The sequence below is a fragment of the Labeo rohita genome, chromosome 13 (genome assembly GCF_022985175.1).
Source record: "Labeo rohita strain BAU-BD-2019 chromosome 13, IGBB_LRoh.1.0, whole genome shotgun sequence".
Lineage (NCBI taxonomy): Eukaryota > Metazoa > Chordata > Actinopteri > Cypriniformes > Cyprinidae > Labeo > Labeo rohita.
The window spans coordinates 6702773-6719021 of NC_066881.1; the positions used below are offsets into that span (position 1 = coordinate 6702773).

Here is a 16249-nt window from a genome sequence, read left to right on the forward strand (position 1 = left end):
AAATATAACATTAAAATAATGCACATTAATGCCCATGTGTTTTCCCTGCTGCTGAACCGTTTCAAATGAGTTTCAAACTGATATGTTTGCATAGTGTTCTTCACAAAATTTTGATACATTTTGCCCTATGTGACATCTGTTTTTACAGTATATTGTTTGTCAACACACATTTAGTTTTTACTAATTTATAAATACTTTCACTTGTTTGCATGAAGTATCAGTAACCTGAATTGATATATATATATATATATATATATATATATATATATATACATATATATATATATATATACATATATATATATAATGCTTTGATAGTGTATGACAAGCTCCCTCCTCCAGGTGTTTTTATAAAACCAGTGGGATTTCAAAATGTATTGGTATTTTATAATATACAATTATTATATTGAATTATTAAATGTCTATGCAGGGTCAAAAAACTCTCAGATTTCATTAAAAAAAAAAAATAATTTGTGTTCCGAAGATGAATGAAGGTCTTACGGGTTTAGAACAACATGAGGGTGAGAATATGTCAGAATTTTCGTTTTTGAGTGAAATATCTCTTAAGGTATTAGTACTTTTACTCAAGTACTTGATTTGTGACCCTGAACCACAAAACCAGTCTTAATAGTCAGTTTTTTTAAATTGAGATTTAAACATCATGTGAAAGAATAAATAAGGAATATATAAGCATTCCATTGATGTATAGTTTGTTAGGTTAGGACAATATTTGGCAGAGGTACAACTATTTGAAAATCTGGAATCTGAGGGTGTAAACAAATCAAATATTCAGAAAATCGCCTTTAAAGTTGTCCAAATGAAGTTCTTAGCAATGCATGTTACTAATCAAAAATTACATTTTGATATAATTACAGTAGCAAATTTACAAAATAAAAAAAAAAATTGGCTATTGCTACAAATGTACCCTTACTACCCTTACTGATTTTGTGGTCAAGGGTCACATTTGTGTACTTCGTCCACCACTGTATGGCGCCTCTATAAATGGCAGATGACAAACAGGAACGTTTTGTATTTTTGAATGTCAGGATATGGAACTGCTTCTCTCTTCCATTTTGTTTAGATTTTTTGCGGTGGCACAGCCCACATAATGATACCTCATGTGAATTATCTGGTAATCATTGGCTGCGCTTCGAAAGGTCAGCGGCAAACAGGGTCAACTTTGAGCATCGCATTAAAATGCTTCACCTGCTTACAACACGGTGCCAGGGGTAATGCTATGGCTTCATGCTTCGCTCCACACAGTTCAATACACTGTGAAACATTGACACAAATCACATTAAAATGCCATTATAGCTGGGATTAGAGAGTATTACTTAGATGTTAGTAGCGTTTTGCTCTTTGAGAAGTATTGAACATGTTCCTAGCACTTTCCTCAAATAGAGTATAAAACAAATTTCTATTGGGTTTGGGATTTTCTTGTAGTTTGGGACATGTCATAATACAAGACTGTGATTTTTTTGCAGTTTTATAGCAGTGAACATTCAATTCACATATAGACAATTTAATGTACACTGCCCTCCAAAAGTCTGGAAACGCCCTAGAAAAGTGGGGTTTTGGACAATATTGGCATGAATCCTTTTTAATTTGTGATAATTTTGCACTGATAAGGGACAACACAAACTACGAAAACATATTTTATTACATGAACAGTTTATACATAGAAAAAACATTTTCGATTCATCAAAATATCCACCATTAGCAGCTATTACAGCTCTGCATAATCTGGGCCTAAATTCATTTTATACTAAACTTAATTGGCAATCAGTTGTTGAAACTATTAAGGTGTGCTGACCCAAAAATCTTTTAAAAACCTGGGCCAAGTTTAAAGCAGTAACCAGGCATCACAGCTGGCAAAGGGGCATGTCTGACTTTGACATGTATATATTGCCATTATTATGTAATCAAAATGAAAATTATTATTGCTGGTCTTCAATGATAATGTCAAGTTACTTTAGTGTATTTGCACCAAAAAATGATAAGGATTTATGCTGATATCACCCAAAAACAAACTTTGTCAGGGGTGTTTCCAAACTTTTGGAGGGCAGTGTATAAAATAAACAAGGTACACTATTATTCAAAAGTTTGGGAATGTTTTTGAAAGTGTCGTATGGTCACAAAGGCTGCATTCATAAGATTAAAAAAAAATACAGTAAAAACAGCAATATTTTCAAATATTATTTAAATTCAAAACAACTATTTTGTATGTTAATATATTAAAAAAAAAAAAAATTCATTTCTGTTACGGCAATGCTGAATTTTCAGCATCATTACGCTGGTCCTTAGTGTCACGTGATCTGCATGGCAGTTGATATTTTCACCAAACATGGTTTCATATCTAAGCAGAGATTGATGTCACTGTGATTACTACTGTGTTCCCTCCATGTGTTCAAACACAGAGTATTTGCTGTGTGTGCTTCAACCCTGTTTTCTCTGGATGTGTGCCATGTTTGTGTTTTCATTGACTTCAAATGTCTATAATTGAGTGCGGTGAACACGAGCGCGGTCGACCAATCAGGCGCTTTGAGTTGTGTCTGTGTGTATCAGATGGGTCTCTGCTGGATACAGGAAGTAGAATCCTCACAGCTGGCTCACAGACACAGCCCTGTTTGTTAAACAATAATGTAATTAAGGCTTTGTGGGACTGCGATGTTGATTCTCCTCCATGGAGAAAAAAAAAACGTCCTGAGAGGGTGGGGAGGTGAGACTGATGTGAACAATGCGGGAGGTGTGTTGCTGAATAATTCATCGCCGTTTTTCTCATTAATCATTTACACTCACAGCGGCGCGTGCGTGTGCGCGCGTGCGTTTGTTTTGAGCCGACGCGCCGGGGGTCTGTGTGACCTTTCCTTGCTGTCTCTAAGCAGGTGTCTTCGTGTAATCTCCGGGCTCCTCCACCACGGCACGGCGGTTTCATCCCTCCGCCCTCCCTTCCTCTCACCCCCTCCTGCTCCCCCTGTGGGCGAGTAATGATTTTCTTAACCTTTTCTCTTGCTTATTAAGGGCCCTGTCACAATGTTTAAATGCTTATGCTAATCAGGCACGGTCGGAGTCAGGCAGAGGGGGGGGACGTTGTCCCAAAACAATTATGGATGGAGAGAGTGTCTTAATCTGGCAGAAGGACAAGGAAAAGTGTGTGATGGAGGTGGCAGGTAGAGAAAGAGGACTGTGTGATGCTGGTGATTTTTAAAGGGTCCCCTCTAAAATTAAATTCTATCATTATTATTTACTCTCCTTCATGTTGTTTCAAGTATGCATCGATGTTTTTCGGTAGATTCTTACAAAACGACCATTTCTGAAAAACCTTTACACAACTTCCACAAAAGTATTTTTGTACATTTTTTTGGTTGGTTTAAGAGCTCTAAAGCTGTGAGCACGATGCACTGTTGTTGTATATTAAAGAGCTACAGTCATGGCCAAAAATATCAGCACCCTTGCAATTCTGTCAGAAAATGCAACCGTTCTCTCAGAAAATTGTTGCAGTTGCAAATGTTTTGGTACTCACATGTTTATTTATTTATTTATTTTTTGTTTGCATTGGAATAACACACACACACACACAAAACGGAGAAGTCAAATCTGATACAGTTTCACACAGAACCCAAAATGATTGGCATCCTTAACTTAGCACCCCCTTTGGAAAACATAACTGAAATCAAAACAGTGAATGAGTTTTTTTAATACCTCTCTACTGGAATTTTGGACAGACTTCTTTGGCAAACTGTTCCAGGTCATTCAGATTTGAAGGATGCCTTCTCCCAACTGCTGTTTTGAGATCCATAGGTGTTCTATGGGATTCAGATCTGGACTCATTGCTGGCCATTTCAGAACTGTCCAGTGCTTTGTTTGTAACCATTTCTGAGTGCTTTTTGGAGTGTGTTTTGGGTCATTGTCCTGCTGGAAGACCCATGACATCTTGTGGAGACGCAGCTTTCTGACACTGGCCACTATGTTGCCCTCTAAAATTCATTGGTAATCATAAAATTTCATGATACCATTCACACAGTCAAGGCATCCAGTGCCAGAAGCAGCAAAGCAACCGCCAAACATCTTTGAACCTCCACCATGTTTGACTGTAGGGACTGTGTTCTTTTCTTTGAAGACCTCATTTCTTTTTCTGTAAACAGTGCCATGATGTCCTTTACCAAAATGCTCTGCTTTTGTCTCATCTGTCTACAGTACATTCTCCCAGAAGGATTGTGGTTTTGTCACATAAGTTTTGGCAAACTCCAGTCTTGCTTTTTTATGCCTTTGTGTCAGCAGTGGTGTCCTCATGGGTCTCCTACCATAGTGTCCCTTTTCATTCAGATGGCTACGGATAGTTCGAGCTGACACTGTTGTACCCTGTGTCTGCAGATCAGCTTGAATTTGTTTGGAAGTTAATCGAGGTTCTTTATCCACCATTCAAACAATCCTTTGTTGTAATTTTTCATTCATTTTGCTCTTCCGTCCACATCCAGGGAGGTTAGCTACAGTGCCATGGGTTGTAAACCTCTTGTTGATATTGTGCACAGTGGACACAGGAACATTAAGATCTCTGGAGATGGACTTGTAGTCTTGAGATTGTCCATATTTTTCCACATTTTTTTTTTTTCTCAAATCCACAGACAACTCTTTACACTTCTTTCTTTTCTCCACAATATTTTTGGCCATGACTGTATGTAAAGATTCTTCAGAACCTCACTTTTAAAAGACATGAGAGTAAGTAAATAATGAATGTACTTCTTCAAGACCATAAAAATTTGGTTTGGGAAATCAGAGTTAAAATGGGAATTAGTGTTAGCATTTCAAGGTCTTGGGTTTTCAACCCAGACTTCATGGAAAACCATGGTAACATTTTTGATAAATAATATTACTGTAGGTTTTTTTTTTTTTTTTTTTTTTTTTTCCCCACAAAAGTGAAATGTTTAGTGAGTGGCACTAAAAGCATGAACTGTTTTCATTCTTAATAATGTATCGCAGCAGATCGGAAATGTACATTGATATTAATAATCATCAACACAAAATAAAGAACAATAATGTACAATAATGTTTCAGGCCTATGAGCTCCTTTTTTTTTACATAAGTAATTTAGATACAATTTTAAACAATCCAACTGTTACTGACAACAGTTAAAATGTTGGTTGAAGTAAGTGGGTACATTTAAATATTTGACATTAAAGACAACATGTGGTTCTTGTGATAAGAAGGTGATTATGAAATCAATTCCAGGGGGCACATTTTGACCCTTAATTGAAAAGTAAATTTATGACTCTGTTACCACCTACACTAAACCTAACTGAAAGTGTGAACATAAGCAAACACAAGAATAAAACTGCATTTTCTAAAGCAACTATGACATTTTATCTTTCTTCTATAAGTTTTGAGCTCTTGTAGCTCTTGAGCTCATATTTTCTGTTGGATATGAGTGGTTATGTTCGGCTGTGATTGTTTCATGCGACAAATCCTGGCTCTTGTGTTTATGCGAGTTTCTCTTTCAGAAATCAGTCTAAATTAACAATATAATGGCATTAATGAGAAGACTAATAAAAAAGTAAGTAAACAACTCACACACTTAGATATAACCACTTTGTTAAATCATTGAAAACAATGATCTGTGGGAGTTTTTATGAGTAATCAGCTTGGTGAAATTTAAAGTAAATCTCTGTGTCTTGGACCAATATTTACAGAGCTTTGATGACTAATGATCTGAAAAATTTTAAAATGTTTAAAAGTGAACTAATAAAAAGAATAGCTGAACATAAGTTCACAAATAAAATGTATTGTTTAAATTGTTACTGTCTTGAGTTATTATTTGGAATAAATGTAAATATTTGATTAAGAAACTTTGCCTCCTCATTCCAGAACACAACTGCACACCACTGGTCATAGCATCATATTGTGAAAGGAATCGTTTCTTAATCAATAATCTGACCCCTTAAACAAAATTTGTGTGAAAAGAACAAAAAGTTGTTGGTGTTTCACTGTCACTAATTTTCATTTCAGCTGGAAACAGCAGTGAATTGTACGTATAGGTAAATTTTTCATGTAGAGTTAAAGGCATGTTTTGCCAGTGGTGTGAGGTTTTGATCTATTTCTCTTTGAGTTAAACTGTCCTTCTTTCTTTTGACCCTTCTCTCATCACATACCTGCCCTTTACTTGTCGTCCAATTACCATAGTTCTCTTCATCTTCCTGTGACTGACATCTGTCATCTTTGTGATGTTCTGTGTTGTTGTCTGTAGGGGCCGTGCTGCTGGGATGACGTCCTTCTCCCCAATAGGATTTATGGAGTATGTCAGTCACAAGGCTGTGAAGGCAGAGTGGCAGTGAGTCTGCAACAATTTTGTTGTATTATTATGTAAATTATTATTGTGCCACTTTCCTGAAAGAGAAAGCACCTTAAACTAACAAAAAATGGTTAGTTGAGACTGGAAAAGCTTGTTGGACTGTTTTGGTGGTTTCAAAGGACATTTGAGCACTTAGAAGTTGGTCAGGCTGGGAGATGAGTTGACTAAGCAGCTAAACCAGCTGAACACCAATGCATTTACACTTTTTATCATTGCATAGTCAGTTGCATTTTAACAAAGCTTTCAACATGCTGCATACGTTCAGAATTCGTTCATTATACAAAGCCAGGTTTTCAGTTGAGACAATTTTGATTGTGCCTTTTTGTCCATCCAGCCCTGTAGTGCTTGGCAGACAAAAAGGACCGTCCACTGGTTGGCCTAAATTGGTAGCTTTATCCCAGCTGGGTCCAGTATTACTACCCTCATGCTGCAAATCCATAAAAACCACTGCTGTATGGTTGTTTGCTACTGTTAGTGGGGGTTTGCAGGGCATGATTACATCTCATTTGTGCTTCTTGCAGGAGTTCTACCTAAAATGTGCTTCCCACCCCACCTGTGATAATGACTCTTCAGCAGCTCTGGACTTGATAATGCCCAACACACGCAGAGTGCCCTGCATCACCTGCACTGACATCATGTGAGTGACTTTCGGGTTTTCCCATGTGTCTGTAGTTAAACCCATCATAGAAGGGTCAATCGATCAGACATTCATTACAACATTAATCTCACCACGTTCCAAACAGGCGTGATGCGATAAACCAACAAACCATAAAAAGCTTTTGTCCAAACCAGCCATGCTTTTGTTGACATTTTGTTGGCTGCTTTGTTTCTATTAGGCTTGTGAATTGATTAAAACCTAAAAATAAAACCTGTATGTACCAGGATGCTATCCGTTTTTCAGTCTGGTTCTCATGACAGCAGCAGGAGATTTGCTTTGGTGTGTATGTGAACCATTACGTATAACTATAAAAAAAATAATAATAGTAATAGTTAGGGCTGCCCTCGACTAAAGGTTTTTCTGGTTGACTAGTAGTCGTTCATTTTAAGCATTATTTTACTATTAGTCACACATTTATTAATAAACCATATAAGTCATAATAATAAGCCTTTAATTGCCTATATAGCCTAAAAAGTGCTCAAGTGCAAGCAAAAAAAGTGTGCACTCTGATGCAGATATAATAATTATGAATGTTTTGGGAAAAAAACAGTAAGGAGACTGCATTAACGTTTTACTAATTTATTGATAAATTAGTGCTTTCTTTTTTTTAGGCTAAAGAGATGAAGTCGGTGACTCGTCATCTCCGCAGTAATGATGTACCTGATTGCGTGTTTCATGTGGATTACGTAATCTGAGAATATTCATTTTCTATTTGATTTAGTTCATTTAAAAGTAGACATTTCACTCTCTATAGATATATTTTTCTTGTCTGTACGGCAAGTATACACAGAGCTTTGAAGTTTCGCACTCAAGTTCACAGAGACCGAGACGGCAGAAAGCTGAAATTTTACAAAACTGCAATGTTTCATTGTTATACTGAGTGCACACAAATAAACGTACAGTCTTTACAAATTTGAAAGATGTATTACTTTTATCTCTAAGAGCAAAAATGACGTAGTATTTTAAGAGCAAGTGAACACCCAAAAACGCCTCTATCTGCCATGTAGTAAGCGTGCTACTGTGTATATATATATATATATATATATATATATATATGAAGAGTTCAGATGCAAAACCAGCTAAAAGCCATCTCAGTCAAAAATGAGATAATGATACTGAGTGAATGCTCCTGACACATAGCATACGTCCATCAAATACTTTTACAGACAGTTTAGTGAGCCATGGCAGAGGGGGGATCTTAGGGAGCCATGGCGGAGCAGGGAGCTCGTGGGGCCATGGAGGAGGAGGGAGCTCGGGGAGGCATGGAAGAGCAGGGAGCACAAGGAGCAATGGTGGAGAAGGCAGCACAGGGAGCCATGGCAGAGCAGGTAGCATAGGGAGCAATGGCGGAGTAGGTAGCACAGGAAGCCATGGCGGAACAGCCTCCGTGGCCTTGGCCTCGACCCTTGGCCTGGCCACTACGGTCAGAGCCCTTGGGGACTGGAGTCCTCTCTGGGCTGAACTTGGGAACTTGAGCCCTCTCTGGCCTGAACTTGGGAACTGGAGCCCTCTCTGGGCTGGAGTTGGGAACTGGAGCCCTCTCTGAGCTGGACTTGGGACCTGGAGCCCTCTCTGGGCTGGAGTTGGGAACTGGAGCCCTCTCTGGGCTGGACTTGGGAGCTGGAGCCTTCTCTGGGCCAAACGTGGGAGCAGGAGCCCTCCCTGGGCTTAACTTGGGATCAGAAGCCCTCTCTTAGCTTAATTTAGAATCAGGAGCCCTCTCTGGGCTTGAATTTGGATCAGGAGCCCTTTCTGGGCTTAACTTGGAATCAGGAGCCCTCTCTGGGCTGAACGTGGGATTAGAGTCACTCGACTCTGGTCTGGGGCTGAAGCCATCTCTTGACTCTGGTCTGGGGCTAAAGCCATCTCTCAACTCTGGTCTGGGGCTAAAGCCATCCCTCGACACTGGTTGAAAGCTGGTTGAACAGCAGCTACGCTAATTATGCCTCCATTTGTTCCTCTGTTTCTGCCACGGGATTGACATCCTGTGGTAACTAGGAATTACACAAGCTTCAGTCTGGATCCAGAACACCTAAGAAGAGATGATTCCAACCCCTCAGAGGACCTTAGATGATGCCAACCCGGAAACAATATACAACACTACCGAATTTTGCTTCTGATTGCAACATATAATCATTACTGTTAATAGTGTTCATTGTCTGTTTGATTACGTCATTAACTGGTCTTTACCATACATCTCTGCCATATGTATGTCAACTTACATAGTCACCACTAGTAAGCTACTACTAAATATATTGTAGAAACTTTAATTTTCTGTAGAGCTGCTTTGCCACAAATTGTATCGTGAAAAGCACTATACAAATAAACTGGACAATTGGTCAGGGGCCATTTTTTGACTGTGGTCTGGGGCTAGAGCCATCTCCCGACTCATTAGAGACATGGCCAGCAGGCCTGAAAGTGCAGCGGCCAGCAGGCTAGCGATCCCCTCATCCAGACCACCCCAGAAACAGTCTACAAGAGTCCACCGGTCGAGGGTAGCTTGCTGAGAGCGGATGAGGAATTTGCAGATGTACTCCTCCAGGGGACGGCTGTCTTGAACATAACCGCTAGAGGGGATCCATTGGAAAAAAACAAAAGAAAACACTGAGTAAAAAACGCAGGGTAGATCGCTGCTCACTTTGTATTTGGTCGGGTCTTCTGTCACAGTTGTGTTTTGCAGGGAGCGCGCAAGAGGCACAAATAAACTTTAACCGTCTTTAATTAACGAAAATGCAGGAGATAATTCAACATAGGAACTTGCACAAACACATGTAACCAAATGGTAGACCCGACAAAGGAAGACTGAACACACAGGAACTTAAATACAAGGGATAATTAGGAAACACAGATGCAAGGAATGACAGTTATTTGCAGAGTTGCAATTTAGTACATTTAAATATATATTAACTTTAAAAGCAATAATGAGGCCTAAAAAAATTACACTGGCAAATTTTGTGTCGCACCTGGTTGGCGTATAGTGTAAGACTCACAGACAACGGCAAGATATGAAAAGTAACTTTCTAAACCAAACAAGTTTGACAGAGCAGTTTGGAGACTTTCTGATTGATCCAGCAGTCAGGAAAGATGAAATACCTGCAACACATTGTACAAGTAAACTAAAGATTGATACAAACATGCTGAAAGACAAGCTGCCTCTACTCTTAAACCTACATACGCCTCCTGCTGTGTGGCCCTTCAATCAACAGTGGCCATTTTTCCAGAAAGCGTAAGCGCTAAGTGTGTCCTGCCAATGAAGGTCAGCTATTAGCGGGGCGGTCCTGCGGAAACGCTCCTACCTGCTGCTCTCGCACGGAGGGTTGGGCGGGCGGGCGAGTGCTTGGAGAAACCAGACAATGGAGCCCAATCACCAACAACCACCATTCAAATCAAGGACTGATTGAAGTAGCGCTGCAATTACCTTCCTGAGTAGAGCTTTGTTTTTCCACCGTCCTCCACTCCACTCTTCTTCCTCCTCAAAGATCTCCTCCATTTGTTTAAAAGGGCACCGACAAGGACGCGGCCAGTCTCTTACAATAGAAGCGGGAGAAAGGGGTCAGAGAGGTGGAACACTGTGTTAGGAAGTTGACTTCCAGTCAAGTGAGTCTGTGTTGAGAGTGAAGGGCGACTTCTGGAGAAATGGAAAGAAAATTGTCATGAGATTTCAGACGGCTGTTTCTTTGCTTACTATGCTGAAGTAACAAGGGTCTTCGAGATCATTCGAAGTTTTCTGATGGTATTGAACAAGCAATATTTCTAAACAAGCTCTTTACCCACCCCCGTTCTCCCAGAAGCCCTCCTCTCATCAGTGTCCGTCTTCAGAATCTCATGAAATCTCTCCAGGTTATGTTTCACCCCAAAATCAAAATCAGTAAGACTATAAACCTCTTATGGACCATTATGTATAATACATTGTGCCATTATTTTTATGACAGTTTAGCGCATTCCCTTCAGAAATTATTACCATAGTTGAAAAAAGGTGTATTCTTTATATTCTCAAATATTTACCAGTCAAAAGTTTTTAGACAGTAAGATTTTTGATGTTTTTAAAGAAGTCTCTTCTGCTCACCAAACCTGCATTCATTTGATGGAAAGTATAGCAAAAGCAGTACATTTTGAAATATTATTACTATTTAAATACTATTTTATATTTAAAATAACGTTAATAATAATAATAATAATAATAATGTTTTTATTTGAATATATTTTAAAATCTAATTTATTCCTGTGATTTCAAAGCAACATTTTTTGCGTCATTACATTAGCAGTCACATGATCCTTCAGAAATCATTCTAATATTCTGATTTGCTGCTTAAAAACATTTTTATTATTATTATTATGTTCAAAACAGCTGAGTAGAATTTTTTTCAGGTTTCTTTGGAAAAGCATTTATCTGAAATAGAAATTTGTAACATTATAAATGTCTTTATCATCACTTTTGATCAATTTAAAGCATCCTTGCTAAATAAAAGTATTAATTTCTAACCCCTAAATTACATTTTAAAATATTTATTTAAATAGAAAGTAGTTATTTTAAATAGTAGAAATATTTCACAATATAACTGCTTTTGCTGTATTTTCGATCAAATAATTGCAGGCTTGGTGAGCAGAAAAGATTTCTTTAAAAAACATTACAAACCTTACTGTCGAAAAAACATCTGAACGGTAGTGTATAAATTGCGGTAGGTTTCTATTTGTAGTTGACTTTTTGGTTACAATTTCTACAAATGTTTAAAAAGTATGTTTCTTCACCATTTTAATTACTTTTTGCCAAACACTTGATTTATGTACCTCCCAGGACAATTCCTTTACTGACCATCTCTGTCTAAACTCTAGGGCTGGAGTTCGACACAGATTTCATGATCTGATTTATTTCTGATTCACAAGCTTGAGATTTGATTCGATTTCCAATTCAGTTTGATTCAGAATCGACTATTTTGGATGTATATCTAGTACAGTAAATGCCAAATATTCTCAAAGAAAACGAAAATCTCCCAACTAATGCAACACATAATCACATTATCACATATTGATGCTTGGTCAGGACCCCTTGGCATCACTTTTTGATACTCAGGGTACCCCTTTAGCATCGCTTTTGGATGTGCAGGGTCCTCCACTGCTTTTAGTTGTTTGCATTATGCGTCACATTTAATAGATACACATAAACCCATCCCTACCCCTACATGCAACAGGCAAATGAAAGTACAGTGACAGGTATTTATTGCAAAAACCGACCATAAAAAGCAATATAAAAGTATTACAAACAAGTTGCATTGCATGTCAAGTCCTCTGATATCTTTTTGAGAAGAACAGAGTAAAACGTAAGGTTTTAATTGAAGACAATCTCACTCCCGTACAAATCACATTCAAAAATATATGAAAAATATATGGCATATTGACACCAAAGGTTTCTTATTTAAAGCAGTGGAGGACCCTGCACATCCAAAAGTTACGCTAAAGGCATCCTGACCAAGTAAATTCCAAAAATGGATTTCAGTAAGTTGAACTCTTTCTTTTAACATACCTTCGGATGTTCATCCATGTTTATTTTGTGCTGAAACTGGTTACAGCGGACGAGACAATCAGTTTGCGTGCACTTATGAGGCGGTCTGTCACTCCACATCAAACAGCACCAAAAAGGTATTTATTGTTTGGATACTGGAATAAAATGGACGTAATTTGAAATCTGAGATTTTGTTTCATATCAGAAGTGACAAAGCACAAAGCTTATTGTGATTTATTGGATGGGAGGCACGCTACAATGTTTTGTTCATTAACTGAAAACAGCTAGACATTAGTTCTTAGGATTTAAGAATCAATTATTTTGTAAAAATGAAAATCGATTCAAATCGAGAAATGTATATTTTTTACCCAGCCCTACTAAAATATGAAGTAAGTTCATCAAATACAGTCATGTACAGTCATGCCAAAAATATCGGCAATTCTGTCAGAAAATGCAACCCTTCTATCAGAAAATTGTTGCAGTTGCAAATGTTCTGATACTCACATGTTTTTTTTTTTTTTGTTTGCATTGGAACAACAAAAAAAAAAACAGGGAAGAAAAGTCCAATTTGATACAGTTCCACACAGAACCCAAAATATACATTGGATAAAATTATTGGCACCCTTAACTACATATTTGGTAGCACCCCCTTTGGGGGAGAAAAAAAAAAAAAAAAAACTTAAAGCAGTCGCTTCCTGTAACCATGAATGAGTTTCTTACACCTCTCTACTGGAATTTTGGATCACTATTCTTTTGCAAACTGCTCCAGGTCATTCAGATTTGAAGGATGTCTTCTCCCAACTGCTATTTTGAGATTTCTCAAGTGTTCTATGGGATTCAGATCTGGACTCATTGTTCGCCATTTCAGAACTCTCCAGCACTTTGTTTGTAACTATTTCTGAGTGCTTTTTGAAGTGTATTTCGGGTCATTTTCCTGCTGGAAGACCCATCACCTCCAGTGAGATGCAGCTTTCTGACACTGGACACTATGTTGCGCCTCAAAATTCTTTAGAAATCATTAGATTTCATGATACCGTTCACACAGTCAAGGCATCCAGTGCCAGAAGCAGCAAAGCAACCCCAAAACATCTTTCAACCTCCACCATGTTTGACTGTAGGGACTGTGTTCTTTACTTTGAAGGCCTCATTCTTTTTCTGTAAACAGTGCCATGATGTCCTTTACCAAAAAGCTTTACTTTTGTCTCGTCTTTCCACAGTACATTCTCCCAGAAGGATTGTGGTTTTGTCATACAAGTCTTGCTTTTTATGCCTTTGTGTCAGCAGTGGTGTCCTCCTGGGTCTCCTATCATAGCTTCCCTTTTCATTCAGCTGGCGACGGATAGTTCGAGCTGACACTGTTGTACTCTGTGTCTGCAGATCAGCTTTAAATTGTTTGGAGGTTAATCAAGGTTCTTTATCCACCATTCAAACAATCCTTTGTTGTAATTTTTCATTAATTTTGCTCTTCCGTCCACGTCCAGGGAGGTTAGCTACAGTGCCATGGGCTGTAAACCTCTTGATGATATTGCACACAGTGGACACAGGAACATTAAGATCGCCTGAGATTGTCCATGTTTTTCCACATTTGTTTTCTCAAATCACAGACAACTCTTTACACTTCTTTCTTTTGTCCACGCTCAGTGTGACACACAACACAAAGGTTGAGTCAACTTTTCTCCATTTTAACTGGATGCAAGTGTGATTTCTATATTGCCCACACCTGTTACTTGCCACAGGTGTGTCTAAATACAAATTACAGGAGCATCACGTGCTTGAAAAGCAATTATTTCTTACAGTTTGACAAGGTGCCAGTAATTTTGTTCAGCCCATTTTTGAGTTCTGTGTGAATTTTTATCAAGTTTGACTTTTCTTCTCTGTTTTTTTGCGTTAAAAAAACAATAAGCATGTGAATACCAAAACATTTGCAATTGGAACAATTTTCTGACAGAAGTGTTACATTTTCTGACAGAATTGCAAGGGTGCTGATATTTTTGGCCATGACTGTATGTTCTGATTGGCTATGATTGTGTAACATCACACAGCATTGTTGCTTTTGGTGAGAACAGACATTACATTAGGGTACAGTATTTTTCTTAGAAGTGCAGTTATTTTATGATAGAAGTTGTGTAACTGTAAGTGTGACTCAAGCCTCACCATGTCTTCCAGGACTCCAGTGCTGGTGTTTCAGTGTGCTGAGCGTCACGTGATCTGCCTGGAGTGCTTCCACCTGTACTGTGTGACCAGACTCAATGAGCGACAGTTTATCCAGGAGCCGCTGGTGGGCTACTCTCTGCCCTGCGCAGGTAAACATACCTCAAGTGTTCACCAATGTGAATTGCTATTAGGATGTGTGTGCGTGCGTGTGCTTCTGTATCCGATGTGTTTGTGTGCACAGGCTGCCGTGTTTGGCAGTGATTGATGGTGGTGTGTTGGTGGCTGCAGTGAAGAGGAGATACTATCAAATTGTTCTCCTTCACTCTCTCACACACACAGTCGCACACACACATACTCTCTCCGGGCCCTCGCCGTGCCCCCGTTGGCCCACCACATCCGTTAATGCCACCCAGTAATGGGGCTCCGGGGAGAAGCATTGACCCCCTATCAGCCAGAACACCCCACCAATCTCTCATGCGCTGTATCTCTCTGTATCTACCGCTGTCTTGCCCTTCCACTCCTTCATTTGTTTCGCTGCCATTCTCCCCCTTTCGTTTTCTTTTTCACTGATATTTTTTGTCTCATTTGGTGCTCTCAGTATTTACAGTTTTGCTTTGAATGCAGCCGGTAAAGACACTCAAAGAAAACAGTGGAAGTGCAGGGTAGGAATAGGAGTCTAAAGGAATTTAATAATTCCGGTTCTGATTCCAAAAAACCATCTAACAATTCCAGTTACTTGTGACTTAATTATCATTTGTCTATAAGAATGATTAATTCCAATACTTATTTTTTAACATTATAAGCAAAAATATGTTTTGGTAACATATTTTAGCACTTCCTATTTTTTATAAAATTTTTAATTTTTGGAGATAGAGAAATGAGTACTGTAGTAAGATTTACTGGAGCTCAAACATACTCTATGAATAAATAAAAAAAAAAAAAACAGAATTGCATGAAAAAAAGTCAGAATTGCCAGATATAAACTCACAATTGCAAGAAAGCCCCTACTCTGTTTATCGCAATTGTGAGTTTATATCACACAATTCTGAGAAAAAAAGTCAGAATTGTGAGATAAAAAGTTGCAATAACCTTTGTTTAATTTTTTAATTCAGTGTCAGAAATGGGTTTCCATAGGATTCAGCTGATCAGGAAATAAAGAATAAATAAAGAATGAAATATACTAGTAGACTATTTATTAAATGACTAATCAAAGAAATAATCAAAAGATTAATCAGTTTTTAAAATAAATAAATACATAAATAAAGCACAATGTTGAAAACAGTTGTGCTGCTTTATTTATTTATTTATTAAATTATATAAATTAAATAATACATTTTTTTAATAAAAAATATAAATATATGAAATAAATAATATTACATTTTAAAATTGATAATAATAAGAAGACATTTGATTTGATGGTTTTTCAGGGCTTGCAAAATTTCGAAATCCTGAAAGTTAATTTAACTAGCCAAAATAAAAAGACCAATAAAAAAAAAAAGAAAAAGAAAATCACACTCTAAATTTCAATCAAAAATACTGTCAAAACACAAATATCAACAAATATGAAGGAAGGAATTTTATTTTACAATTT

The 16249-nt window shown here is 37.8% G+C and overlaps 1 protein-coding gene across 1 annotated transcript in view; it reads left to right on the forward strand.

Moving 5' to 3' along the window:
* Positions 1–16249, forward strand: part of prkn (parkin RBR E3 ubiquitin protein ligase) — a 154624-nt gene that overhangs the window by 67388 nt on the left and 70987 nt on the right. Inside the window, 3 exon segments of the mRNA XM_051126514.1 lie at positions 6242–6325; positions 6868–6983; positions 14671–14807. Coding sequence (XP_050982471.1) covers positions 6242–6325; positions 6868–6983; positions 14671–14807 — 337 coding nt within the window.